The sequence below is a fragment of the Rhipicephalus sanguineus genome, chromosome 4 (assembly GCF_013339695.2).
Source record: "Rhipicephalus sanguineus isolate Rsan-2018 chromosome 4, BIME_Rsan_1.4, whole genome shotgun sequence".
Lineage (NCBI taxonomy): Eukaryota > Metazoa > Arthropoda > Arachnida > Ixodida > Ixodidae > Rhipicephalus > Rhipicephalus sanguineus.
In genome coordinates this window covers 63837488-63865025 of record NC_051179.1, presented here as the reverse complement: position 1 = coordinate 63865025, position 27538 = coordinate 63837488, and the positions used below count along the sequence as shown (strand labels likewise).

The following is a 27538-nucleotide window of genomic DNA, read 5'->3' as shown; positions in this document are numbered from 1 at the left end:
CTTACTGCACAGATTACGACACGCGGTATGTATTTCAAAAAAAAAAATTACGGCGCAAACTAAAACACGGACAGAAAAGACCATAGTGAACAACGACCGTGTTTTAGTCTGCGCCCTAAAGTTTTCTTGAAACATGAATCTTCTCCAACTAAGCGCAAACCAAATCCCTGCTTGAATGCGGTTAATAGTGTATGAGACCACATACTAAGGCCAGCAACTCGCGAAGGACAAAGTGCACAAGAAACAGTCGCTTAACTAACTTTTGAGTGTTCAAAGGAAGTTACAGTCCGGACACTGTAGTCATTGTTGCGAGAATAAACTGCTCAAACCATGCTCGGGTATCTCTTCCTCGCAGACTGCCACGTTCCGGGAGACCACTAGGAGTAGGCAGGAGACCGCAAGAAGAAAAGCCGAGTTAATCATGGTAAAAATCCGCGTAGGACTCAAGTGAATACGTATCCGCAGGAACAGCTGACGTTCAGGTGAGCAGGAACTGGCGAAGAACACGGCAAGTGAACGATAGAATCCTGCCGTGACACGTCCCTCTTTTTAAAGTGAACCGTCAGCTCTGCAGGCTCGTCGACTGTACGCGCGTGTAGCGAAACGGCGAGTGTACTCGCGTGGACTTCGTCGTTTCGTGACAACGCACTTGAAGGCCTTGGGACAACAGCTGTTTGCGTGACTAAACAGACGCTCCGCGGCAAAAGGTGTGAAAAGACGAGCGTTCACACTTTGTCTGCGACGGGGGCGTGTTTACACTGTCGTTAAATTAACGAGGGCAAAAAAAGGATAATTATGACGCCAATATGCAGCGGCCGTTCGGCCATGATACGCCGGGGAACTCCATATACGTGACAGGATTGGTGCGGGACGGTGTATCACCGCGCATATACCACAAGCGCGCGAAGGACCAACCTTGCGCACACAATGCGAGCACGAAAGATGGCGTCAATGGCTGGACTTACACGTGAAGCACTTCGGGCCGAGAAAAAAACAGCAAAAAAAGTATCAAACCGCAGAGAAGGGGAGTAAGGGGCAGAGTGTTGATTCAGCCGAACAACTTCGATCGGCGTTGCGTGCGGAAGAGAGAGAGCGCATCACGGCATATATTCGGGGAATTACGAAATCCGTTTTTTTCCTACGTAGTAACAATGACGAGGTGAGAGAAAAACGGAAAATCACGCACGAACATGGCTGAGCAAACCTGTAATGCATTTTGAAACTTCGGCGAACGGGTTGCTTCATTTGCAGCCTATAGGCTTACGCATAGAGAATGTGTGAATTCCACCAGTCATATGCCAGTTGTTAGTCTGCGCTTCTTTGTCTCACTTCTTTTTTCGCTTCCCGTCCCAGCGCGCAGTTTGACCAAAATGAATCCTTACCAACTTGCCCAACTTTCCATGGTGCTTGTACACTGCTTACACATAGAGAATGTGGTTGTGTGCGCTTGCTCCGCGTATACACTGGTAGATGTGGTATGCACGATTTCTTCTTCAAACATCGATAAAAATTTGTGAGTTTTTACGTGCCAAAACTGCGATATGATTGTGAGGCATGCCGTGTTGGAGGGCTCTGGAAATTTAGACCATCTGGTGTTCTTTAGCGTGCACTGACATCGCACAGTACACGGACCTCTATAGCGTTTCGTCTCCATCGAAATACGACCGCTGCGGCCGGAAGCGAACCCGCGACTTTCGGGGCAGTAGCCGAGCCCCGTAACCGCGATACCACCGCTGTGGGCCTTCTTCACACCTATGCTAAATTCTCTGTCAGAAGGACAAGGACAATGCTACAGAAGGGGGATCGCCACCTTGGGGTGCAATATGAAAATTTTATCAGTTTTTCGTTATGGCGAGAGTTCTAGTCACTTCATTTTGTCCACAATATCGAAAGGCTCTTTGAGGTTGCTTCGGTGACTGCTATGTCATGATGTCATGCTATGACCGAGAATCCAAAATATATTTGGGAAAAAGAAAAGAAACACGCGTCTCTGTTTCCTGCCATGTGTTGCTAATTTAAGATCGTGCAGCTATCAAATTGTCATTTGGATTTCCGACGAACGAGTTTTCTATCGGGCCGCAATTTCGGTGCCACCTCGATCGAACATGAGATTTGGTGACGTGTGTATAGCCGAATACGAACAACTAGGCGTTCTTTTGCAAAATATAGCTAAAAATATCATCATCCTCTTCAGCCTATGTTCACAGCAGGACGAACGCCTTTCCCGACGACCTGCCACCCACCTTGTCCTGTGCGAGCTGATGCCATTTATGCCTCCGAATTTCTTTATTTCGTCGCTCTATCTAACCCTTCGCCGTCTCCGTCCGCGCTTCCCTAACAATAATAAATAAATTCCACCTAATCTTTAGCTGCATTAGCTTTTCAAAGCTTGTTTATAAGAATTTCGGAGGCTTTCAGATATAACTGCGCTGCGCAAGTCGACAAAGTGCGCATATCGGCGCACTACCATCGGGTCTTTCTTTCTTGCTATGTAATAGCGAGTCCCTTGTTTTTGTGTAAGTTTCACATATTGATATACAGGCCGCCGTAATTCGTACCTGAGGGCGGTGTAATCAGTTTCTACTTTTAAATTGCGCATTTTTTTTTGTGTGTGTCACCTCGTGTAACCCCTTTTGTGGCGTATTCCTTTTAGTGCATACGTGCCCTAAACGTGGATTATCAACTTTGTGCGCTTTTCCTTTCAAGCGAAACGTAATGTGTTTTTTTTTTATTTTTTTACTATTACCATATTTAATAAAAGCTTTGTTTTTTTATATACATCTTATCGTGCATCAAAATTTTCTCTATGATTTAGTGAATTTTACATTCTAAAAAGTACCCCAGCCTTAAATTTTACGCGAATTTATAAAACCACTGAATTCTTCGTCAAACCCCCTACAGTGGGTGTGAGCCACATTTAACAGGCGGACAAGAGCAAGAACTAATCGGCAGTCGCGACCGCCTGAAGACGAAGAAGTGAACCTCCCCCGTACAGCTGTCTCGTGTTCCTCGCCAATTAGTATATTTTTCTTCGTTCATAATCTTGATTTGAAATCTGTCATTATTTATCTTAGAAACCCAAACGACAGGCTGACTGCTTGCTCGTTCAACAACTGCATTTATTCGATGTTTCATTTTTAACCTAAATTTCCAGATTTGTTTAGTTCCATAGGTGTTTACCCTAAGCATCCTGCCGCCCGGTTCTTGGCCCATCCCCCTTTGTGGGTGAGCGCCATCAGGACGAGGACATCATCATCATCATCATCATCATCATCATCAATCCTCCACCGTGGGTGTGTGCCAGAGTTTCAAGGATCTGCTCTATTCTACTCTAGTTGTCGAAGGCAGCACAGGTTCCGACTTCCCGAGCAGGACTATCCGACGCTTTCTCGTATCGTCGTACCGGTGACAGTCGTTCAAGTCCAGCCATGATCACGACGGGTGCAGCCAGGCAAACGGTGCCGGCGACCAGCGAGCCGTACACTCCAGGTCCGTGATCATTCTAATGTAGGAGCACTCTGTGTAATGGAGCCAGGGGCGTAGCCAAGGGGGGGGTTGGGGGGTTCAAACCCCCTCCCCGAATTTTTCAGTTTTGCTTGCGTATATATACACGCACACATACAAACGCACGCACGAACATACAAAAAGTATGGTTGAACCCCCCCCCCGAAAAAAATTTCTGGCTACGCCCCTGAATGGAGCAATCTATGTAAGAGTATAGTTTATAATAGTCCTCGTATGACCTGCCAAAGAAGATACAGGGATAGTCTATACATAAATCTCTACATGGTCATGTACAGTACGTATCTGTACACAGATGGTGCAATTCTACTCGTTAAAGGTTCTGAGGCCTTTCTTATGCGTATATTACGGAATGGCTTAATACCACGGAGAAGGTGGCAACGGAGGAATAGCTTTCTATAATGTGGCTTCCACAGCAGCTCCTAGCAGGGATAGTCCGCTATCAGCACTGGTGGCGACCTCGTGCGGCACTTCTTCCCACCATGATGTGTTAAATGTATGCTCTCTGATTGTGCTAGTATAGGAAGAAAATGCAATGGGTATGTGTACCCCAAGGGTATGTGTACCCCTCTCGCGGTACTTTGCGCCATAAAGAATGGTATAGCATAGTCGCACCCATGTCATTCCTGTGTGGGTATGGCTGTACCATACTGCACTCGGAGACACAATATGGGGCCACCAACGCGATTGTACTTAAGGCTGCACTTCTGTAAAACTGCACGTTCAGAAAACCCACTTTGTCCAGGTATATTCATGAATTTTAGTGCAACGGCTGCTCGATCAAAGTGTATGACATGTCTTTCGGTTGAGTGGCGGTGGAAAAGTACATTTACAGTATCGGCTATAAAATTATAAATAAATAGTTCTGTAAGTTGACTGCATGGGTTGCTGTTGCGAAGAACTCTGAGAACGACACTGGACTAATCTCAATATAATTCCGTGACCAAATACAACTTGTGCCCTACCAAGCCTTATTTTCGATAAAACGTTGGACTTCGCCATGTCACTTCTGATCTGGCGAAGACAGATAAAAAAGGATTTGGCACTTCTTACCAGATGAGCACAGGAGCGACATATTGTGTGAGCGTTTCATAACTAGTTCTTTGGCATGTCCCAAATTCGGCCGTGAACGTTCCACATCGAAGCTTCGCATCGACGGCCGTGTGACGCACGGACGAAGGAAATAACCAGGAGGGAACATTGCGTGACGAAACAGAGGCTAAGAAGAGTCCGTCCGACACGCAATCTCGTCGCTGTGAGCTTTAGTGTCGTTTACCGCCACACTAACCGCGCTCAGAGCGCACTAATAGTATACTATGGATGTTAAAAACGTGCGGTGGCCGCATTAGCACGTTTCGTCAAAGACTGTCTATTGCAATAGACCAGCGAGGTTGAACAAGCATACCTGGAGAATGTATGCACAGAGCGAGCAGTTGGCAAAGCGTCCACACAAGTGCACGTCGAAACACACTCGACTTAGCCCTCTAAGCGCAAGGCCACAAGCTGTGTCAACATTTAGGGAGCAAAAGTCTTAGTGTGCGGCGTCGTAGCGCGTTTAACGGATCGCGAATACTGGTTGACATGCGAAGCGCTCTATCCACGTGTTCATTCCCGTTGTCCCTGGTATCGTACCCCGCGTGTAGCATCTCTTCTTTGCTGTGATGTGCGCGCGACGCTTCGACACACCCAAGCTTTAAGTTCACTCGCTTCTCTGGAGCACGACTTCCCAGTTCTGTTTAGGCAACCCTCCGCGCCGCTCACTTTCGGAGGCCACGAGGGCAAAGCACGCCGTGACAAAACCGCAAGGAAATAAGGGGGCCACTCTCGAAACCAGTTATTGCGCTGATATGTGTGGCTGACATCTAAAACATACAGGGCCTAGGTTATAACTGGGTGCCGTGCGAAAGTTCAAAAGGTAAGCTTCGTGGTTAGTCATTGCTATAAACCCTACTGAAAGAACACTACGCCTGCGAACATTGTGTAGAATAAGCGGCGCGCTGCCGGAGTGCGAACGCTAGCTGAAGCCAAGAAAAAAACTGATTGCTTCCTATATATCGCAAGCACTACCTCCTTTCAGGTGTCTCTGTATCGTATGAAGGTCGTTGACAATAGTTGCTGGTCACCTGTTCTGCCCAGGCGAAGGGGTGAAAAGGACCTCGATCACGCAAGACGTAGAGATGCAGCGGAAGGAACGCAGCTTCCAGGAGTGCCTCGAGTTCCTTATGCCCGTTTACCTGCTGCCTTTCATCTTCGGTGACAAGGTTCGTTCATTTATTTTGTCTATGGTGTGGCAACTAGCGGCTGTGCAGAATACGGGAGCTGTTGGTTTCCGTGAGAGCTTCGTAAATAGTTGTTTGCCATCTTGTCCCAAATGCACGAAACCTTGTGTTCTACGGCCGGCTCGCAATGGCCGGCTGCTGGGGCCGATATGATTGGCTTTTATCTGTTCCACCGAAATCGTTTCAGCGTAAGCAGGTGTTTAGTGCAGGTTTGTATATGAGGCTTTCTTTCAGTGCAGCTTTTCCGCTGAGCATGCCTTGTCAAAGGGGTCACCAGTTACGCCTGCATTTTAGCATGCTCACAACACAGCTTGTTGGTACGGCTTCACACCAGGAGAAACAATTTCCTTTGCTGTCCCGTTGGCCGCGTTGTTTTTTTCTGCTAATACGAGCACTTATACTACCACGATATTAAACATTTCGGCAAATGCAATGTCATAAGTAGAGACCGGATTTTAGGCAGATGCCTATTTTTTTCCTTGCGCTCGTATCGCGCCATTTTACATATGAGCATGAATTAGAGGTTAAGAAGGGCTTTTATAGTGTTTTTAGTGCCTATAAATGCCTATTTTCGGCGTTCGTGCCTAAATGCTTATAAACGCCTATAAATGCCTATGTTCAAAATTAGCGCTTATATGAACGCTATTTAGCTCAAGTTTTGCTCCCGGGTGTTGTTTGAGACCACTATCCATGTTACCGCGTAAGATTGACTGTTGGGAACTATGGGGTTCAACCTATAGTCCTCTAGTTCAACCAACTCTAGTCCTCTAGGTCAACCAACCAACAACCGCTGGCAGCAGTGAAGCGGGACACGCCGGCGAGCATTCGCCGCCGCGCTGACGTGGCCCGAGCGGTTGGTGAACGCGAATCCGACGCGGAGAGTGAGTGGAGAGTAAAGAGCAAAAAAAAAGATAAAGAAAAATGTGAACTGCACGCAGCTTTTGTTTTGTTTGTAATTTACTTTTTAAGGTGTTCACTGCAGTAGCGTAGCCAGAAATCTCTTTCAGGGGGGGGGGGGGGACAGGGGACAACCATACTTTATATATGTTCGTGCATGCGTTTGTATGTGTGCGTGTATATACACACACCCAAAACTGAAAAGTTTCGGGGGAGGAGAGAAGGAATTGAAACCTTCTGTGTAAATGAGCCCTTGGCCCGTATTCATGAAAAGCGCCTACGCTAGAACGGTTCCTATGGGATGGAATTTCAGCCCACCGTTGTTTTTCGCGTGCTGTTCCTAATATAGCTACCCCTTTGTTGTAAAGAGCACTTACAAAAACTAGCATTGTGATCTCGGCCCCTGTTGCCGAATTAATAAAGCCTTGCGTTCGTGTTACTCGTCGATGATGTGCGCCTTCTCCTAACTGTGTATGTCAACGGGACTTGTCGTAGATCTTTTACGAAGAGTTTAATTATATGCTCGAATATGTGTCCTGAGTGCTTTTGCCGATGCAGGAAGGCACCAGCATCTACTGCATCCTGCTGACAGTGCTTGGCCTGATGGGCCGCCTGCTTCCGCCGGCCGTCGCCGCCATGCTGCCCATCGTTATCCTGCCACTCGGCGACATTAAAAGCGCAGAATGGCTGGCCCCTGAATATATGGGTGTAAGTGCTCACACGTTCGCGATAGGCTGAAGTATAGGCGCTAGAGTTTGACGCATTGCCAGCATTGGCTGCTTGCAACGGTTAACCTACAACTTCTTCCGCCACGTCCGTCTATGCGAAGTCGTGAGACTGGGGATGCGAAGAGAAAGCATTCTATCACGCAGAGATATTCTCTGAGGAATAATAAATGGGTTCCGTGCAGTTTTATTGCTATAGCAATTATATGGACAGTCTCGACGGGTTTTTGCCGTCGCCGTTGCCATCACCGTCGCCGTCATGTCCTTCCGGTATGAAGTCCAAATTGATAAGATCCCCCCGCGCATTGCCTGTTCTACCGCGGGTAAAAGCGCGCGAGCGGGGGTGACGAACACGGCCGAAGCAGAGATCAAACTAGCCGGCCCATTTCCGTCGCTCGGAGGCTGCATGCGATAACATCCCCCCGTTCGGGAGGCCTGCTGTCGAAGTAGACAGAAAACGCCACGCCCGTCTTTAACGAGAATGAAAAAAAAACGCATGTCGCTCGGAGGGTGCATTCGCTTGGGGGAGGGGGGGAGGGTTGTCGCGCGGGCAGCTACTTTGAACTTTGAATCTAAGGGCGCGGTCGCGATCGCTGGCGCGCGCGCCATCTTGTCAGCCATCACAGCGGGCGGCTCGTATACCCTCCTACGTGCTGCGCTCTCAACGGCAAATGACTTCGGAGAGCATCTCTCCCTGGAGCGGCCGTATCGTCTTACACGAGCGTTTTGCAGTTACGTTAGCTGCCAGCCTCACTTAGTAAAACACTACAATTTGTTGCTATCGCATTCATTGCTTCGCCCTTGCGGTAAAACTGTGACTTCTTTATTTGCTGAAGCGACCGCACGTATTTCGTGCATCTCGTAGGCAAGGTATGTATAGTATTCACGCTGGCAGTTGCTGCTGTCCTGATGAACACGTTCGTATCAGTCAGGGGGTGCACGGCAAAAGAGACATGAAGGTGTACAGGCATGTCACGGGAAATGTTACACAAGGAGAGGTGGAGGGGGTGCAACACTTACCTCTGCGCACTCACCGCTCTAACTTATGCTACACCACTGCACTGACGAGCGGGGTCGCAGGTTCAATTCCGGCCGCGGCAGCCTCTCATTAACGTTGAGCAAAACGCAAAAGCTCTACAGTGTGATTCGATTAAGCGGTACGTTATTGTACCTATTGGTGGGTAAATTATTTCATTTTGCTTCCTTTACAAAACTACACACGTCGCAATTGGGTCGAGGTTTTGGCACGTGAACAAACAAGTCTTTTTTTCTTCTTTACCCTCTGCAGCCCCGTGTGCTGACGGCCAGCTTGCTGTTCACCATCGCCTTCTTGTGCGACGAGACGACCGTGTTCTTCAGGCTGAGTCTTCATGCGCTTCGACGCTACGCCCTGCGCATGCAGCCACTCTTCCTGTACACGCACCTGCCGGTGTTCGCGCTCAGCCTGTTGTTGCCCAGCAACCTGATCGTGGTCTTCAGCACCGTCTTCATCGACCGTTTCGTCACGACCGTGCACAACGAGATCGTGGGCACTGCGGAGCAACGCGGCAGCGTCGTTCGCATTCTGTCGGGCAGCACGTCGCTCAACTACTTCGAGGATGGCAGGCGCCCTCGCTGGGGCCGCATCAGCGGCGCGATGAGCAGGAAGGCCAGGAGCGTGTCCATGGTCAGCGAGATGACCGGCCCCAGCGAGGTGTCGGGCAGCAGCTCCTTGGTCAAGCAGTACCGGATGCACCCGCCGGTTCCCTTGCCGATTCAAGCGACACTCGCTGCGCCGAGACCAGAAGTGAGGATTACTATATGCAGAAGAATGTTCTTACCTTGTCATGCGGCTAACACAGTTACCTTTGAAGGGGTAACATTGAATCGTGGGCGTTGAAAAATGAGTGGGAATCGAAACAGGCGCGAAATACGGACGCCCAGACGAAAAACGAAAAGGCATGCACAGCACGTCTGGTCTCGCCTATAAGTTAGCGCTGCAGTTTTAATTACCCAACTCGTCACAGATATCACCCTGGCGATGACAGTTTCATCCCGCGTCTGTGACAAGTAAGCATGCGACTAAAGAACTGCAGGAAACAGTAAACCGACTCCATGTAGGGTAGAAGAAATAAACTTTCACAGCCGTTACTTTCGAACTCCGTGTCGGATATTTCAACGCGCTACCACTTGGCTAGAATGAGCGGGAACAAAATACAATTATGGCTCCTCTCAGCGGACCTATACTTAAAAAAATATTTGTCGCGCAAGGAAAATCCGGCACATCCCATGCATTGTGGGGATCGATTTCATGCGACGCAGTCAGCGAGTAGCTGCTTATGTTGCAAAGATGGCTTTTATATCGGCCTTGTTCAGGCATAGTCTACGGATACAGTCCCAATACTTTCTTAGTGGCAAGAGCACCGAGTGACAATATTCTTTCTCTTCTAAGCACTTCCGGTAGAGCACTTCCGGTTTTTCGGATGTTCAGAAAGTCTTCTAAAAAATAGAAGTCGCTGGCTCTGGTTCTAGTTAAGAGTTATATTGGATGCATGTGATATCGGAGCATAACCTTACCTAAGATAAGGGCCAATTAACTGTCAGGTTATTAATGACAATTAATTGATCGAGTTCATCGAAAGATTGTGAGCAGCTGGGATCGCTGCAGCACCTGGCTGAGCAGATCTCAACCATGGCTTCTTTCTACGTGTCCTCTGAGATCCGCTTCGGCAGCGCGGGAAACACAGTTAACCCGAGGATTACACCAGGGCACATGAAGGCACATGAACGCCGACGTGCGAGCGCCACTACCAGACAATTATGGTCACCTCCAAAATCTTTCTATTTAGTGCTCCTTTAAGCTAAAAGGGTTCTGTCTATGAGGCAGGAGTGTCCAATGAAGTCGTCTCGCGCAGAAAAGTGCTCGAAAGACGTCCTTCGGCGCCACCGAGCGTGCGACGCCGCACGACCGAGACTGGCCGCTCCACCTACCCGTGCGGCGCATTCGCTCCTTCAGCCAGGACTGGAAGCCTCCGTCGTCCATCCTCAAGCGCAGTCCCGCCGTGTCGCCACCGACGCCTGCGCCGAGCCCACGTCCGCAAACATCGCCGTCGCCATTCGCTGCCACCGCAGGACAGGAAGACCCGAGATCAACTCTCCTGGCAGGACCCCACTCAACGCCAGCGTCGCCACGATCGCCAACTACCGGCAGTGACGATCTCGTCCAGGTACTCGGGCGCAGTAGATGAAAACAATGAAGAGCAAAGAGCCAGAGATCAGAGGTGTCAGTTACGGGCACGCAGAGGGGCACTTGCCACCTCCCCCCCCTTTTGCTCGCCGGGCTGCATACCTATAGCAGCCCTAATTAGCGGGTTCATTTTACTCAGTATGATATAACACATGCTTAATTGAACATTGCAGAAACACAGTTAAACCGGCTTGACTCCCTCTCCCCTCTCCCCTCTCATCTTCTCCCAAGACCGTTTAGTACAATGTGGCCATGGGACGATTTCTGTACTAATGTAACTATGTGCAACATTTGCGCAAAAATAGAAGGGCTTCAATAAACTTCAAACCTGCCTTTGCCGGCATAAGTAATTTGTTGACTCGTGCCATAGGTAAACCAAAAAGCATATGCCTTGTGAAACCTTACGTAGGCTACCCGTACGAGGCTATGCCAGTACATACCATGCCCTTGCAGGAGGGCCCCAACGACAGCCCTAATGGCCCTTCCTCGATGCTTCCCGCGCCGATGCTGTCCGCGTTTTCTCCACCTGCGACTACGCTCCAGGCGCCGCTGTCCAGCTTAGTGACTTCCCCAGAAGCTGCGGTGGACGGCTCCACCACTGAAGTAGCGGGCACCACCACGGCGCCGGCGGCTTCACGTCAGCCCAGCGTCGCCGATGTGGTCGCACCAGTGGCCGGCACGTCGGCACCCAGGGGCTTCAAGGGGCGCGGAGAACGGTCGCCGTCGCCCAGAGGGACACGAGGCAAGACTGCCGCCGCCAAGCGGATGCGAGCCCACGAACTTGCTTCGCCGAAGAAGACGGCCGAGAACAACGTTCAGGTACGCTGCGCGCGCAACTTCACGACGGTGCAAAACCGCTACACATGGAACACGAATATGAACGAGCATTTACACGAGTTTTGGACAGGTGTGTGATAGAAAATCAAACAGCGCGAGAAAACGCAGACATCTGCAAGAACAAATAGACAGAATATAGCCACTAACTCTCAACTAATTTTTGTTTATATGTTGCGTTTTCAATAAAAAAAAGAAAGTCTAGCTGTAAGTCAGCGCTTATGAATATGAATATGATTCTCGCATATGTGCACTATACCAATTGTATTTAAAATAAAAGCCCACATGCACACGCGAAATTTTTGACATATTGGTGTTGGATTGCTTTTTCTTCTCTTGCGTCGTGTGCCACTTAGGGCTATGCATATATACCAACCTGTCCAAATTTATACTCTAATAGGACCTAACTGTGGTTTACCGACTCCGGACTGTTGTCGAAATTGTATCGTCTTGTTTCTATTTCTGTCAATGGGTATGACACGGAATTTTCAGCTGTGTAAATCGCATCAAGCATTTCTGATGCTGTGGAAAGCCAAAACCACGATATGATTATGAGACAACGCGCAATTCTGAATTCCAGAGGTCGAATTCACAAAACTTCTTTCATAAGCGCATTTTCCCACTGGTCAGCCAGCTTGGCTAATGATATGTCCCACATCTCGATTGGCTAAAATATAGTCTCTTACGAAAATATTTATCGTAAGAGGTTTGTGTGAATACGGCAGGCCCGTGGCCAGGAATTTTTTTTTTTTTTTGGGGGGGGGGGGGGTGCCCACTTGCTGAAAACCTTGGCTATTTGAGAAAAACACGTACTTTTATTATTTAGTTTTGGTAAAAACACGTGCTTCACCAAAATTCCGGGGGGAGGGGGGCTAGCCCCCCCCCCCCCCTTTTGGCTACGGGCCTGGAATACGAGTCCAGAATATATTTTACCACCTATCGTTCACCTAAACTATCGGCATTCTGATTTTGGCATTTCGCCAATTCTGCCACCGTGGCAGGGAATCAAACCCTCGACCTCGTGCTCTGTAGCATAATGTCACAGCCGCTAAGACACCGCAGCTAGCCGATTTTCGAGTATTTCAGATCGGGTGAAAAGGTATTGTTGGGCTAGTTGGTTCGTTACAACAGCGAGCAGTGCCAGAACAAACGGGACAAGAAAGCGATGGCAGAGACGATTACGAGTTGCTGCTCGACTGCAGTTCGTTTATCAATCTAGTCATAATAGCAGATTATATTGTAGACTATCACGCGGTTCCGGATTGGGTTCAAGTTTTCCTGCTAGTAAATGGAGCTTCATGGACAGTCATGTGCGAATCCGTGTGACAACGAGGGCTCGGTATAGCACGACTAGAGTGCATGTTTGTTCCTTACGAAGATAGTCGGGGTCAGTTTCTTGCATCTAAAAGACGTTTCGCTGCACAATGCATTCCAACAAGTGTTTTAATTCATTAGCGTGTAACAATGCAGAAGGAAAATTATGTAACAGCGCATGCGTGACAATGCTCAGAGGCATTCGCAAATTAATTATTATTAAACCAATTAATACCAATTAACACCAATTAATATTAAAGGCGTACGAGCGACAGTAGACTCGGGTTTGATTGTTACGGCGTTCTCCGAGAGTAAAATTTACTGTATGAAGCGCAGCTGCTGTGGTTTTGTCAGGGGTTGTACGGACGTACATATAACTGCGTTGTCTGTTTCTTTAAAGAGAATGTTAATAGACTCCGGATTTGTTGCGTAATAGGTGTCGCATGACGAAGTGTTTGGGAGGGTGTTTGTTTGAACTGCGAGCTGCCTGCCTTTTCCTACAACAACTGAAGTTATGCCACGTCTTTTCCAGGCACGACAAAAACATCAAATTGTACCGCACCGCAACCCGCGACGGCCGGAGCACGGATCTCGGAAGCCTTCCGTAGCTAAAAATGACGCACGCCCTAGTGCGCCGCAAACGGCGAAGTCGAAGGTAAAAACACTGCCTGAGTCAAAGGTTCAGCCCGAATCCGAGCCGGTGGCACCGCCCAAGTCCGCAGCCGTTAAGCTTGACCCGAAGCCAGAGACAAAAACCGAGGCCAGGACGGATCAGGAACCGGAACCGAAAACGGTGGAAGTGCGCGGGGTTCTCAAGAAACGATATCTGTCCCTGCAGCCGAGCATACCGAGCATACCGAGCCGCAGCGGCAGTGTTCCGTGCGGGAGGCTGCTGTCGCCTTCCGACAACGACCAACTTTATCCCATGCTGCAGTGTCCGCTCCCCACAACAGGCAAGGAGCATCGCTTCCATACAACACAATATTTCAGTCTAAAAATTTTAACACCATTTTCGGTGTCTTTAGTGTGTTTCATTGTCCCATGGCTAACTACCTCGAGTTAAGTGGTAAAATGAAATTTTGTGTAGGAGCAACTGAAATTTTCTTCCCTGTCGATTTTTATTTGCACTGAGGAAAAGTTGGACGATAGCTCCGACAGATAATAAGTGCAATAAAACTTTTGGAGATATAGCTGGCAATTTTTTGTCAGATATTTATCTGCGCACCATGACTTGAGAATTAACACAAAGGTTTCTTACGAAGCTTTTTTCTCATTGTGTAAGTAGTTGGAGCTCACAATTGTGTGCGAATAAATTATTTATAGCGGTAAGGGTGTCACCCATGGGGCAATTAAACGCCCTCAAGGGTGTAAATTTTTTTAGAGTGTTTACCTTGGCCCCGGTTTTCGCACTCCGAAGATCTACGCGCTCTGTCGATTGTATCTCTGCACTCAACGATAAAGGTCGTCTATCTTTCGTGCCATTCCATTCTTTGATGTCATGCGCCGGGAGATCCTGAGGTTGTTTATTCTGGACATTGTTAAATTCCGGCGTCTTGTCGATATCGCTGCCGCTCGGATTAGTCCCGAGAGCTCTTTACGCCCTCTTTGATTGGTTCAAATTGAAATTCAAGATGTCCACTATAACACCCCAAGTCGCGAACAGCTTGCGCGTAGTCAGCACGACGTAGCATTCTTGAAAGCATGGGTAACGAGTGGTGGGTTTTACAGGAACGGAATTTGCAAGCAAGACGGGCGCTGACAATTGTGATAGGCCGTTAAGGGTAGGCTGTTTTTCGAGGGCGTAATTGGCGTATATAACTACACAATTCAGTTCAAGTGAATTCAGTTTTTCAACATCAGAGAAGACAATACAACAGTCACAACACCACCTCGGTCACCGCCAGTCGGCACAACCCTCGAAGAAGCATTGGTTTCAACGTTTCTGTGATCGTGACGCTGCACTTCAGAACATAATGACACATGAACCTTAGTGTCCATGAATTGGTGTTTAATTCGTGAAACATTTTGCTCATTAGCGCTGTTTACCGTAGGTGGCCGGATCGCGAAGGGCGAGAGGTCACCTGCTGTCAGTACTTGGCAGGGGCATAATTTTTTGGGGGGGGGAGGGGGGGCACCTCCTTGATCTGAAGTGGGTGCCGGGCAGGCAGATGCGGTCGAGTGTCATTTGGTGCTCGGTATGCCCTGGAAAAAAATTTTGGGGGAGGGGGGGGCACAGGCCCGGTGTGCCACCCCCTGGCTACGACACTAGTACTTGGTCCATTATTATGAACTAATTTCTCATGGAAGTATCGGGGACTTCGTCACCGATTATTTTATAGTAACCGTATACTAATTACATTTGTGCTGCACCAATTTTTTTGAAATACTGAACACCCCACACGAAGACAAATATGGTGATGCGACAACTGACAACCGGTTTATGTATGCATTATGTGAGCAAGCTTGAAAGATTTAAAAAAAGACATTAAAAAAGCATCGCGCAGGAAGCAGCAGTTTAAAACCACGCAGTTCACTTAACATCTACATGTTTCTCTAATAGCTCTAATATCGCCACCAACTAGCCTTTGTAGCAGGTTTACGGATATCTCGACAAAACAGCGTGTATCATTGTATATAATTTCAGACCTCACCGGCCAAGAGCAACAGACGTCGTCTCTACGCGTGCGAGCGTAAGTTCTTGCCCGCTATGGAGTCGTCGGCAAACACTGATTCATTTCTCCATTATACTGCAGTCTGATTTTGACCGCCCGTCCAGCGTTTATCGCCGGCGCTGCATACGCGGCCATATTCGGGAACATCGCCAGCTTCAGCACACTGCCCGCCCGGGGGACCGTACTCTTCGCCCTCGGATGGTAGTAATCATGTATAGCAACAGTTTAGAAGAGTATTAACACGGCACCTTTGATCCGGCTTTTATTCTTTTGTTCTTTTTCGTAAGTGAAGGGAGACTTTATAGACAGTTTAACTTTGTCATAACGAAGTAGCATTGGGACCATAAATTAGTTCGTTATATCCGGTGTGCGTTATAACAGTAGGTATCAGAATCTGTTCTAACAAATCGGCAATCTGGCTCGTGCTTAAATCCTAGATACCAAAATACACGCACTGCGCAGGATAAAGTTTTCCCCAGTGTCCATGCACGATAGTACGCGGACACTGCGGAAAAGCTTCTCCAAGTACCTTCTCAGTCTCCTGGTCACGTCCGCTTCGTCCGCACTGTTTATGACCAAAATTTCCGCAACTTTTCTAAGCACATTTCTGACCAAATTTTTAACGTCAGAAACACGTTCTACTCTGCTCTGCTTCTAGGAGATGATCCTCTTGTACCCTTGTGTGAAGTTTTCAAAATAATGTGGCTATTTAAGTAAGCTTTAAAGCTGAATCATTTCACTGTTCATTACCTAACACCTTGTGACTGGTGCAGCATAGCCTCAGCTGCTTTTGCGCCACAAAAAACCGAGTTACCTACGTTTTTTTATATTCTTTATTGTCTTTCAATACCTATTTTGCTTTTTTATGCTACTTTTCGAGTGTCGAACGTCGCGCGAACCAAACATTTCTTCGTTAGAGTCGATATCGCGGCTGCTCTCGCATTTTCGGTTTCGTTGTCAAAATAATAAACGTCGCTGAAATGAAGCGTAACCAACCAATGTTCGTATTTAGTTCGCTATAATCGATGATTCGCTGTATCAGTGTTCGTTATAACGAGGTTCGGCGGTACTTTGGTATAGGGAAACACGAATATATACGTACATTGGTGGACCATAGCGAATGTCTGTGAAGTTAGCCCTCGTATTCCTGTTGTTTGTCACAGTGGTTTTTTTTTTTTTTTCTTCGAGAAAACCTGCACGAGCCGAAACCACGAGGAAGTCCAGCAACCTCTATCTTCGTATATTAATAATGCCGAGTCTTTTAAAAAAAAGTTGTAACTGAACTGCAGACATGTGCGAAAATATATTTCGACGCCACTGTTGCTTCACTCCGCGCTAGGCTATTAGAAATATTTTTGGTAATCGCTGATTAATTGGATTACTAACTAATATTGTTTATTATATCGCGATAATCAAGACAGTGTGCTCGCGTTGCTAGCGACGATCAGCCCTCGGGAAACGTCGGCCAATTAAACATACCGCGAACCTGAACAGGTTAGAAACCGTCACCCAAAAACTGCCACAGAAATGCGTTTAGATCTTGCTAATGAGAGTAGTTCGTGGTAGTTCTGCGTTAGGGACATCTATTAGGTGCTGTTGGTGCCGTCAGTCTGGATTCAATTACGTTATTGCGACGTGTCTAAAGTTGCATGTAGAGGTGAAAAATGCTTGAACAGGCGGTGTCGCTGGAGCCAACGTTTCGACAAGTGGTCATGTGAGCATGAAAACCGCTTCGCTCCCTGGAGCAGCCGTATTCCCTCACGCCAGCGTTTTGTAGAGTTACGCGAGCTCTGATCCTAAAGGAGTTAGCTGCCAGCCTTGCTTCGTATACCATTCCAATTTGTTGCTATCGCATTCACTGCTTCGCCCTTTGCGGCGAAATTGCGAGTTTTTTCGGAAGGTTGCCCTTAGGCATAATATAGTTAGGCGCGTCACACGTAAGCAAGCAAGTTGGTTTCATGCATACAGCCTAGTAAAAATTGGCGGAACGGTCCATGAATTCCTTTTTTTTTTTTTTGCAATTCACGAGGACGACCCAGATGATGACCAGATGCTCTGAGGTCGCGAAAACGCGCTTGCTGTAGCCCCGGCAACGACCACAGCAAGTGCGTCACGTTCGCTGCAATGATAGAGATATGGCTTGACGCGTCTAAATTTATATAGCTATTGCGTTCCGACGTTCGTCCACGCAGCCGCGACGACGAATGTCCGGTGAATTGGTGGAGGTGGTTTGCCGTGTCGTTGCCCGTGGCCATGATCTGCTGCCTCCTTTCCTGGACCTTCATATACTGCGCTAACCTCGTCAGCTGGTGAGCGCGCCCTTCTATGCTGTTATTTCGCGTCTGCCGACGTCGATTCGGCCCCGCAGTTCCTTTTGACGTCGCGTAACATTGGCAGTATCCTCTCGACACTGCCTGCCTGGCCAATCGAGAGCCTACTGCTGCATTCTAATGTTAAGACTAATCCTAGGAAGTTAGGCCGAAATTTCGCAGTGCATACTACACTGCGATCACGCTTAAATAATTCAAAACTCTAACAACACGACGGGGACAAGGAACGGCACAACAAAAGCGCTCGTGTTGAGCCCTTCCTTGTCCCTGTCATGTTAGCACTGTGATTTTTTTTTTAATTATGAACCATTACAACTAGCTCGTCTTTCAATTTTGTTCACAATGCACTATTTGACGTCACTACGGTCTGACAATAAAGAAGGCGAGGGGGAGGAGAGGCACTGCACGATTAATTATCACTGCTCCATGTTTGATGGCATTGTGGATGTAAAGCAGATGTGGAATAAGCTGAATTCTGTCCTATCACGAACGCGGCCCGCCTCTACTGTTAATGAACTTAAAGTAGGAAGCGAGAGCTTTAAAGATGAAGCCCTAGTAAATAAATTTAATGAATATTTTCTATCATTGGCTGAAAGCACTCATGATCAAGATGCGTTGTTGTACTTACCCAGCCCCCTAACACATTATCTGTATCTATATGTAACTGACAATAATGAAATTCTAACCGTGTTCAAAAAATTCAGGCGATGCAAAACTGAGGATGTGAATGGGCTAAAGATTGCACCAATCCTTCATGTCATCGACCTGATCACACCTTGCCTCACTCACATTTACAACATGGCATTAACGTCTGGCATTTTTCCTCAACAGATGAAAGTTGCAAGGGTAACTGTGGTACACAAAGGTGGTGAAAGAGATAATTTAGGCAATTATAGACCTATATCAATTCTTCCCTTGTTTTCTAAAGGTTTAGAAAAAATCATCCTCCTCAGAATGAGTTATTTATTTGACAAGCATTCCGTAATAACGTCGTCACAACATGGGTTCAGATCAGGCTGTTCTACTGAAACTGCTCTTCTTAAACAAAAAGAAATAATTTTGAACAGTATTGAGGCTAGGAAACTAACACTGGGAGTATTCTTAGACTTCTCAAAAGCATTTGACAGAATAAATCATGCAACCCTATTAGATAAATTAAATTGTTACGGCATACGCGGAATTGTTTTAGAATTTTTTAGTAGTTACATTACAGATAGAAAGCAATGCGTATCAATAAATAGACATCATTCTTCGTTTAAACCTATTAGGCAGGGTGTGCCTCAGGGCAGCATACTGGGCCCACTTTTATTTGTCATATATATAAATGATATTGTGAATGTCCATGATTTCATTAACTACATTATTTACGCGGATGATACTAGTTTCTTCATTTCAGGAACCAAGGATGACGAACTTATACATTTGTAAAATGAAGTACTAAGAAAAATCTATAGTTGGTCGGTAAAAAACTCGCTCCAGCTAAAGTGCTCTAAGACAAAAGCAGTGCTTTTTAGAACGAAATCTACGCTTTGCGATATTACGAAGACTCTTACGCTAAATGACTCAAAAGTAGAACTCTCTGCGTCAGTTAAAACATTGGGTGTTATTTTTTATGAACTGATGACTTGGGACCACCATACCGATTACTTAAAATCTAAGCTTTGCAAAGCCCTAGGCATGTTGCGCAGGTGCCAGAGACTGCTACCAATACAACAGAAACTCATGATATATAATGCACTATTTGCTTCACATCTGCGTTATTGTCACCTCGTTTGGTCAAACAGCACAAAACAATCACTAGGTCCTCTAGTCATACTGCAGAAGCAAGCCTTATGGGCTATTGCTGATGTACCCTACAATGACCATACGCGGGATCTGTTTCTAAAGTTCAAAATTATCCGAGTTGACCATCTATATGAGTATCAGCTTATGTGTTCTTTTAAACGTGAAACGACTAAGGGTACTACTCATATTAGGAACATCGCAAACTTGTTAACCAACCAATCATCTCGCTTAAACCGACACACTGAACATTGGGCAGTTCCGCGACCACGCACAAACTATGGTTTTCAAACACTTTCCTACTGTATTCCCTCCACTCTAAATAAATATAAACTATGCGATGAAAACATACGTTATGTTCCTAAAAACGCATTGCTTCAACTAATATTATGAATGTCAACCTTGCTTTTGTGCTTCTTGAAAATGTGTGTTTCTTGCTGATGCTTATCACTTTGCTTTGTGTATTTCTATTTTAATATTGCAACAAGTGGGAATATTTGTCATGTTGCTGCTGTTATTGTATGGGGAGGTGGGACCAGTCAAGCTGCCTATATGCAGCTTTTATCCCACCGTCCTTGCTGTGTATACATGTTTTGTAACTATGTGGCAATAAACTTCAACTTCAACTTCAATATTTCTTTAGTCATTGAAAGCGCTTTCTGCCAAGTGAATTGAAATGGTATCGGACTTCGCGCTTCTTTCTAATGTTACTCTGACGATCGTCAGCCATCTTTCTGGTTTTCGTGCTATGCAGTGACGATGAAATCGACGAGCAAACACACGAAGACATGTCCAGATGTGCTCGGGCCCGACAACAAAACATGAAGAAGCACACGTGAGTCCACGCTTGTGGTTCTCTGTTCGCGCCTGCATGGACAACGCAAACTGAATGCCGTCCAAATGAACTTTGCAGCATGCGAGAGGCTCTTCTTTTCTACTGGCTCGTCGGGATCCCGGTTGTCTCGAGCGCCTACGCCACCCGGCATCCTGATGGGTTAGTGGCCGCTCTGCAATCTCACTTTAATTTGGACGAAGAAAATTGGAAGTTAGCGTAAAGCGCGACAGAGAAGACGGCAGGAAATGCGCCAGGTTTGCTTGCAATCTACTGACGCTTGCAGTATGAAAAATAAAGACGTTGGTCCTGACGGGATCCTGTCCTGGCAAATATTTGTTCAGCGTTGAAGTATATCGTATCTCAGTGTAGGGGCTTCACCGCACGAACACGAATGGGCGATAAGTTATCTAGCAACGCGCCGATTAAGACTACCTAATTGATTCTAACTGAGCAGCGATATTGCAGTGAAGATTACTGAGAGTAACTTCACAAACCAGCAGTAACAACAATTATAAATTCCTGAACAAGTCATTTCAATTCAGCTCACTCTAGACGCTCTAGACACAGTTCCTTATGGAGATGATAAGAGTGTATTCTATTCTTCTGCTAACTTAGATACTCTTGTACCATTGGTAAACTCCTGGTTACAGAATTTATAAGACTGGTTATGTGCTAATCGTCTGCAATTAAACGTCAGTAATGCGAAGTTTATGATATTTCATGTCGTTAATAAACCGGTGATATTGCATGGTGCTATTACATTCCGACCTGAACAATTAGAACATGTAACACAATACAAATTTCGAGGAGTTCAGTTTCAGGAAAATCTTCGATGGACTAAGCATGTAGAGTTCGTGATGCACAGTATTTCCAAAACAATGGGTATGTTAAACAGCGTAATTTACTGCCTACACACCTTAAACGACAGCTTTACTTTTCCTTGGTACATTCTCGCCTTCACTACTGCATACTTGTTTGGGGGGTTACATCTCAAAACAGTTGTAACAACTTACTCATTATGCAAAAGGAAGCTCTCCGTTTTGCTCATAATTTGTCCTATCATGAACATGCTACCTCCTAGTTTCGTCGTGAATAGTATACACAGCATTCGTGCAATGCTCATCGACCCTCTGAGCTTATTTTTTCTTAATATACCACTGATTCTCAATTTTTTATATCCACTTATAATAACACTTCCCCTAAGTATGACTTTAGACATTCGGCATTCATTATGCCGAAGACGAGAACTAATTATAGACTACACTAATTAAACTGGCGAATTCCAGTTTTTTAAATGCCCATCAAGATTTAATGTCATGCATTGATACATCTCGTACACTTGTAGCATTCAGCAAGCAATCCCAAAAATATTTCATTGACTGTGATTCTCGTGAGTTTCGCGACTGGAATTCTTGAACGTATATCCATATAAAGTTTCATTTGGATGTACTTTGTGCAATGTAATTCCATTACTGTCGATATGTAATTACTACTGTTAACTTATTTCTTCTGTGTTACTTGCGCATATTATGTATTTTGTGTTATGTTATAGTAGCATTTTTTGTTTTATGTAATTCCACTACTGTCTATATGTCATTCTACTGTTTATTTGTCAGTGCTACTGCGTTAATTTTGTTTATTATGTACCACACTCATGCCATTCTGTGCAAGTGAATTGCGTATATGGTGCCGGAAGCCTGGTCAGGCGACGTTTTTTAACGTCATCTGTTGCCACAATCACCATGACAGTCGTGTATTGTTGCACAAACAAAAATAAATAAAATAAAATAATGATCGTCTTGAATTCGGACTTAATTTTTGCGGGATGGAGCATTACGACATGTTTCGACATGTTACTTTGTATTTTTGCGTATGCGCAAGCGAAGTCGTGTACGCATACTTAGGTATAGCACTACTATAGGATTCAGTGTCAGCCTGCAATTTTCTTCGTACGGTCGTTTCTCTTAGAAGGTCACGCACTTTTCCACGCTTGCAGCTACGTTGAGGGGCCCTTCTTGGGTCTCACCCTGCTGGTGCTCAGTACGGCTCCCGAGTCGACATGGCGTCGATGCTGGTCGTTCCGTTTGCTGTGCTGGCGCAGACTGTGCTCGCGCATACCCTGGAACATTATTCTCATGCTGGGGTCCATCACGGCGCTCACCAAGACCGTCGAGGTACATATTCACTTACCGACGTACCCACGCTTAGGGCAAGCATATAAAATGCAGTCTTGACCCCAGCTATAACCTGTCGGGGCTCCCAGCACAGAGGATCGATGCAACATTAACTACGTCCTAGTCGTTGGCGAGCTGCCCCTAGTGAGAAGCTTGCGATAAGGACATGCCGGACGCTGTCCTGGTTGTTCCTTACATCTGACCTAAGATGGCGCTTGGCCAAAGATCGCTGCCCCCTACAAACGACCAAAGTTCTAGTATATATGAAGCTTATTGTCATTCTTTAATGTGCCCCGTTTGGTCGATTGAGCAAGAGCACCATCCCACGAGCGCGGATTGCCTAAATGGGCGGCCAAATGGGAGTATACTATACACTGTTTCATATATTCCTAGCAGGCAGCGTGGTTATGGTGGTGGTCGCGGTGATGCGATTATGATAATAGTGATTATAATGGTGTTGTTTTCTTCTACATGAATACACTTGTTCTCTGTAGCCGTGTCATCTTGCGTGCCGCAGGAGTACCGACTCGTGGAGTTGTGTCTGTCCAAGCTGGACGACCAGTTCTGGACGCAGCGGTCCACCAAGTCCAGCCAGTTCATTCTGGTAAGCCTGGCTGCCGTGCTCTCCGAACTGGTGGTCGGCGACTCGCTCGCGAGATCCATGGCGGCCACCGTGGTTAGAGTGGTGAGTGGTAGTATCATCAAGGGTGGTGGAGAGAGAGTGTGTGTGTGCGTGTGTGTGTGTGTTTGAGTGAGTGAGTGAGTGAGTGAGTGAGTGAGTGAGTGAGTGAGTGAGTGAGTGAGTGAGTGAGTGAGTGAGTGAGTGAGTGAGTGAGTGAGTGAGTGAGTGAGTGAGTGAGTGAGTGAGTGAGTGAGTGAGTGAGTGAGTGAGTGAGTGAGTGAGTGAGTGAGTGAGTGAGTGAGTGAGTGAGTGAGTGAGTGAGTGAGTGAGTGAGTGAGTGAGTGAGTGAGTGAGTGAGTGAGTGAGGGGGGGGGGGGAGGGATGTTCCACAATACTCACCTAAACCATTCAATGAAATGACGGCTCCTCGAAAATTTCCTGCTTTAAGCATAGGAGTATGTTTTAATTGTCGGAGGGGTGTTGACGATTTTCATTCAACTGATTATTCGCGCTATAAAATGCTTCGCATTTTACCATGTAAGTATTCTGTATATCTACTAGCACGATGCCAAGTATATTATCATATTAGGTTGTAAATGATAGCGCTCGCGGCTACGTAAATAGAACGTTTACGATTACGTGTAACCTGGTAACATTCGCGGAATTCCGGGTTCTCGTCGGAGACGGAACGTTTTGGATATCATTGATAGACGCACAGATCGAACAATGCAGGGCTGAATCCGGCGTCGGATTTCAGTCGCTCATTCCGGACTTGAGTCGCAGAGACATGAAATATCTGCGACCTGACCATAATTTTTGCCCTCGGTAATCAGTGACTGTGGACTTTCCACAACTAATAAATCATTTCAAGAATTTCTGTCTCATAAACAAATGCATGATGTACGCCGTGTAGCTGGTGTAACTAGTTACTACGCATATAGTGTCTCCTCATACGCGAATATATTTTTGGTAATCTTCGAGAACTATGGAGCTGTCACATTCCAAAAAAAAAAAAAATGAAGTCAGGAGTGCGACTATACCAATGGGTAAGAAAAAGAGAAAAGCACTATTCCGTATAGTTTTCTCACATTGGAAATAGGTCGTCTCTTCCGATCCACGAAAAACAGACTCAGGGTTAGTCTGGTTAGTCTCAAAAGGTGTCTCTGTTCCCATGACAACCCGCAGGCGGTGGTGACGGAGACGCCCGTGTCCTTTTACGTGATACCGGTGAGCCTGGCTGCCTCCATCAACGTGATGCTGCCCGTGTCACTGCCGCTGCTCATTATGCGCGAATATCAGCAAACCAAGAGCTCGCATATGGTGAGTGCTACGGCATTCTGAAATTTATTTTTGCGCTAAAATCAATTCTACTCACTGGATGACATCAATTTATGGCTACAAATCTGTGGTTCTTACGTTCGTGTGTTTCTACCGACAGCGTGCTAGAGTGCGAAAGTATAGGAAAACTCTTGACTTAATTGAGCAAACGCAATTTAGAAAGTTTTCATAGATTCGAACGAAACCTTCGCAGGTTAAGAAAAAGAATTTATCCTGGAACGAAAATTGAACATGAGACCAAAGAGTTTCGGTATGAATATTCGATAATCTGCGAAAATTAGCAGATCACACTGGGCGGAGTTGAATTAACGTGCAGCTCGAAGGGAGCAGAATTGAATACATCTTCGGTTACATCGCTGGCAGCTCGACTTGGGAGGTCGTAAAACAAGAAACTCAATTCCTCGGGAATTCGCAAAGTGGAAGGAGGTCCCCTATTCACTCTGTGTGGGATTCTTTGAACTTTGCTTTAGGTGGCTGTAGCAAGTGAAAACCATGCCCCTCGAGTTTATTGAGTGCTTCATTTTGGGAGCGCAGACACATACTACAGAGAATAGCAAGACACAAGAGAAATTATCAATCTATGCAAACAAGCCAAATAAGAACGTGCTTAAGGATCTTCTGCAACTTTCTTCTTCGACCGCCTTCTTTCTCACCGTTTCGTTTTCTTTAAATGCTAATTCACTCCCTTCCTCGGCTTGAACACGTTGCCTCGCCACGGTGGTGTAGTGGTTATGGCGCTCGACTGCTGACCCGAAGGTCGCGGGATCGAATCCCGGCCGCGGCGGCTGCGTTTACGATGGAGGCGAAAACGTTTGAGACCCGTGTACTTAGATTTAGATGCACGTTAAAGAACCCCAGGTGGTCGAAATCTCCGGAGCCCTCCACTACGGCGTCTCTCACAATCGTATCGTGGTTTTGGGACGTTAAACGCCAGATATTATTATTACTATTATTATTATTATCGGCCTGAACACGGTGTAAATAAGCAGGTTTATAACCTTCTTGGCTGGAGATCGTTGTGATGTTTAGCTGTCACGATCGTCACGACGCGATTTGTGCACCGCATGCATTACTCGTTAAGACTCCTGATTTTCTCTCTCTCTCTCTCTCTCTCTCTCTTTCTCGACCATGAAGGTTGCCTGCGGCGTGTTCCTCAAGTGCGCCGCCGTTATTGTCATATTCATCTCGATGAACACCATCGGCCTCATCCTCTTCCAAGAAGAGCCACCGGCCAGAGAGCACGCCATCTTCGCACTACACAACGCCACCGACGTCGTCAAGGCATCGACCCTATGATGTCACGCGCTCATAGCGTTATCTGTAAAGCGTAAACCTTCGAACTTTAATGCGATCGTTCTACTTTTTATAATCTATCGTCAAGTACACCGTTTTTATTTTACTTTTTATTATTTCCCTCTATCGCGGTTTATACCGTATCGTACATTAAATCTGTCGAGTAAGACAAAATGTGTCGCATTTATTCTCCCGCTGCGTTTCCTTTTCGCTTCCTGCTATTTTTAACTCGATTATTGCTAGCCGGTAATCTGAAGGATTGTTGTTGGTTAACGGCAGTGCATATTAGTGTGCAAAACATGCGCCGTTGTAACCGGACAACTTTGTTCGATGTGCACCTTTAGCAATATGCGTTCTTTAACGTATTGACGCGTAGTCGTTTCCGCTTACTGCGGCCAGGTTTTATTATTATTATTATTATTATTATTATTATTATTATTATTATTATTATTATTATTATTATTATTATTATTATTATTATTATTATTATTATTATTATTATTATTATTATTGTTGTTATTATTAGTCTCGCGACTATGTGTGTAGTGTTGTACGTTATGCTGCAGCTTAGTTCTATACACACGGACCGTCATTACGATGTGGTCATTATTTTGTGTAAAGATTTCCCGAAAACGCACGTGTCGGGGTTTTTTTTATTTTCCCCTCTGCGCACAAATCTTCAGCACTACCATTTCCTTATCGAAGTGCCTGTCCCAATTTATGCGCCTTAGCAACGTACCAATGGGACAATTGCACAACTGCGCAACTTAATTATTTATCTTTTTCGCTTTTGTTTTTTATCTTCGCGTCTTTTGGACGATCCCTGGAGGTGTTCACGACGGTTCTATAATAGCCGCGAAATCATTAATGACGGAATTAGTGTACTTTATTTGTCCCACGCACGTGCTGTCATCGAGACTTTGTATTTAATATACACACTGCAGTATTCAAAGCTGTGGTGCTGTGACGCACTGTGCATGCTCAAGCTTCCCACGGTCTGCTCATACATGTGCGACATTTTGTGTTCTCTGAACTCTGACCGACTGTGACAATAAAAGAATTTAGTTCAGAAAGTGCCAAGAACCGCTACTACGTTCTATTGCACTAACGAGTTCCACGATTCTCGAAGCCTGACTTCGGTCTTGCAGTCGGTTGGAACCTAAGAAAAAAATGTAGGTTCCGCCCACATAACCGCGGCGTGCCTGCCATTCACCTGCGAAAGACAGTCGCGCTAGCTGGCTTTCGCTCGAGCCGTAAATACTTTTTCTCGGCTAATGTAATAAATGCAACGCATATTTGAAAGGTTCAGCGTTACTAACTAAAATATTACATTTGGCTGAGCAGCAATGTCAGCAACCCTGACGAAATTTACCAGGACGTTCGATTCTCCCACCTAAAACCAGCGATACAAACATGTGTGTACGGGAAAGTCAACTATGTGTTTGATGTCACGAGTTTGAGTGATGGCTATTCGCTTAAAATGTACATGTGAGATAATTGGCCGATCATTACGGCATGTGCCAGCGCACACCGGGTGAAACGGCGAACAAGAAAACACAACTTCAACACAAGCGCTGAACTTCAACTGACGTTTATTGAGGAAAAATTCGCTTAAGTAGGCACGTTACCAGCGACCAGTAACGTAGCCAGAAGTTTTTTTTTTTTTTTTTTCGGGGGGGGGGGGGGGGGTTAACC

At 46.2% G+C, this 27538-nt stretch overlaps 1 protein-coding gene across 1 annotated transcript; it reads left to right on the top strand.

The window, feature by feature from the left end:
• The first annotated feature begins 353 nt into the window (after window positions 1-353).
• On the top strand, window positions 354-26002 carry LOC119390127 (uncharacterized). Its single transcript, XM_037657681.2, has 14 exons — window positions 354-424; window positions 5659-5783; window positions 7257-7406; window positions 8712-9209; window positions 13330-13750; window positions 15442-15487; window positions 15551-15670; window positions 17662-17778; window positions 20336-20416; window positions 20495-20575; window positions 22413-22590; window positions 23108-23275; window positions 24398-24532; window positions 25685-26002. Exons 2-14 carry the CDS (start codon window positions 5700-5702, stop codon window positions 25844-25846), a joined length of 2241 nt encoding a protein of 746 aa, XP_037513609.1. The 5' UTR covers window positions 354-424; window positions 5659-5699; the 3' UTR covers window positions 25847-26002.
• The last annotated feature ends 1536 nt before the right edge of the window (window positions 26003-27538 follow it).

Coding starts and splice junctions, on each gene's coding strand:
- LOC119390127 (XM_037657681.2), top strand. CDS start 5,700: ATGCAGCGGAAGGAACGCAGCTTCCAGGAGTGCCTCGAGTTCCTTATG. Junction 20,576..22,412: donor GCCACCCGGCATCCTGATGG/GTTAGTGGCCGC, acceptor CCACGCTTGCAG/CTACGTTGAGGGGCCCTTCT. Junction 24,533..25,684: donor AAACCAAGAGCTCGCATATG/GTGAGTGCTACG, acceptor TCGACCATGAAG/GTTGCCTGCGGCGTGTTCCT.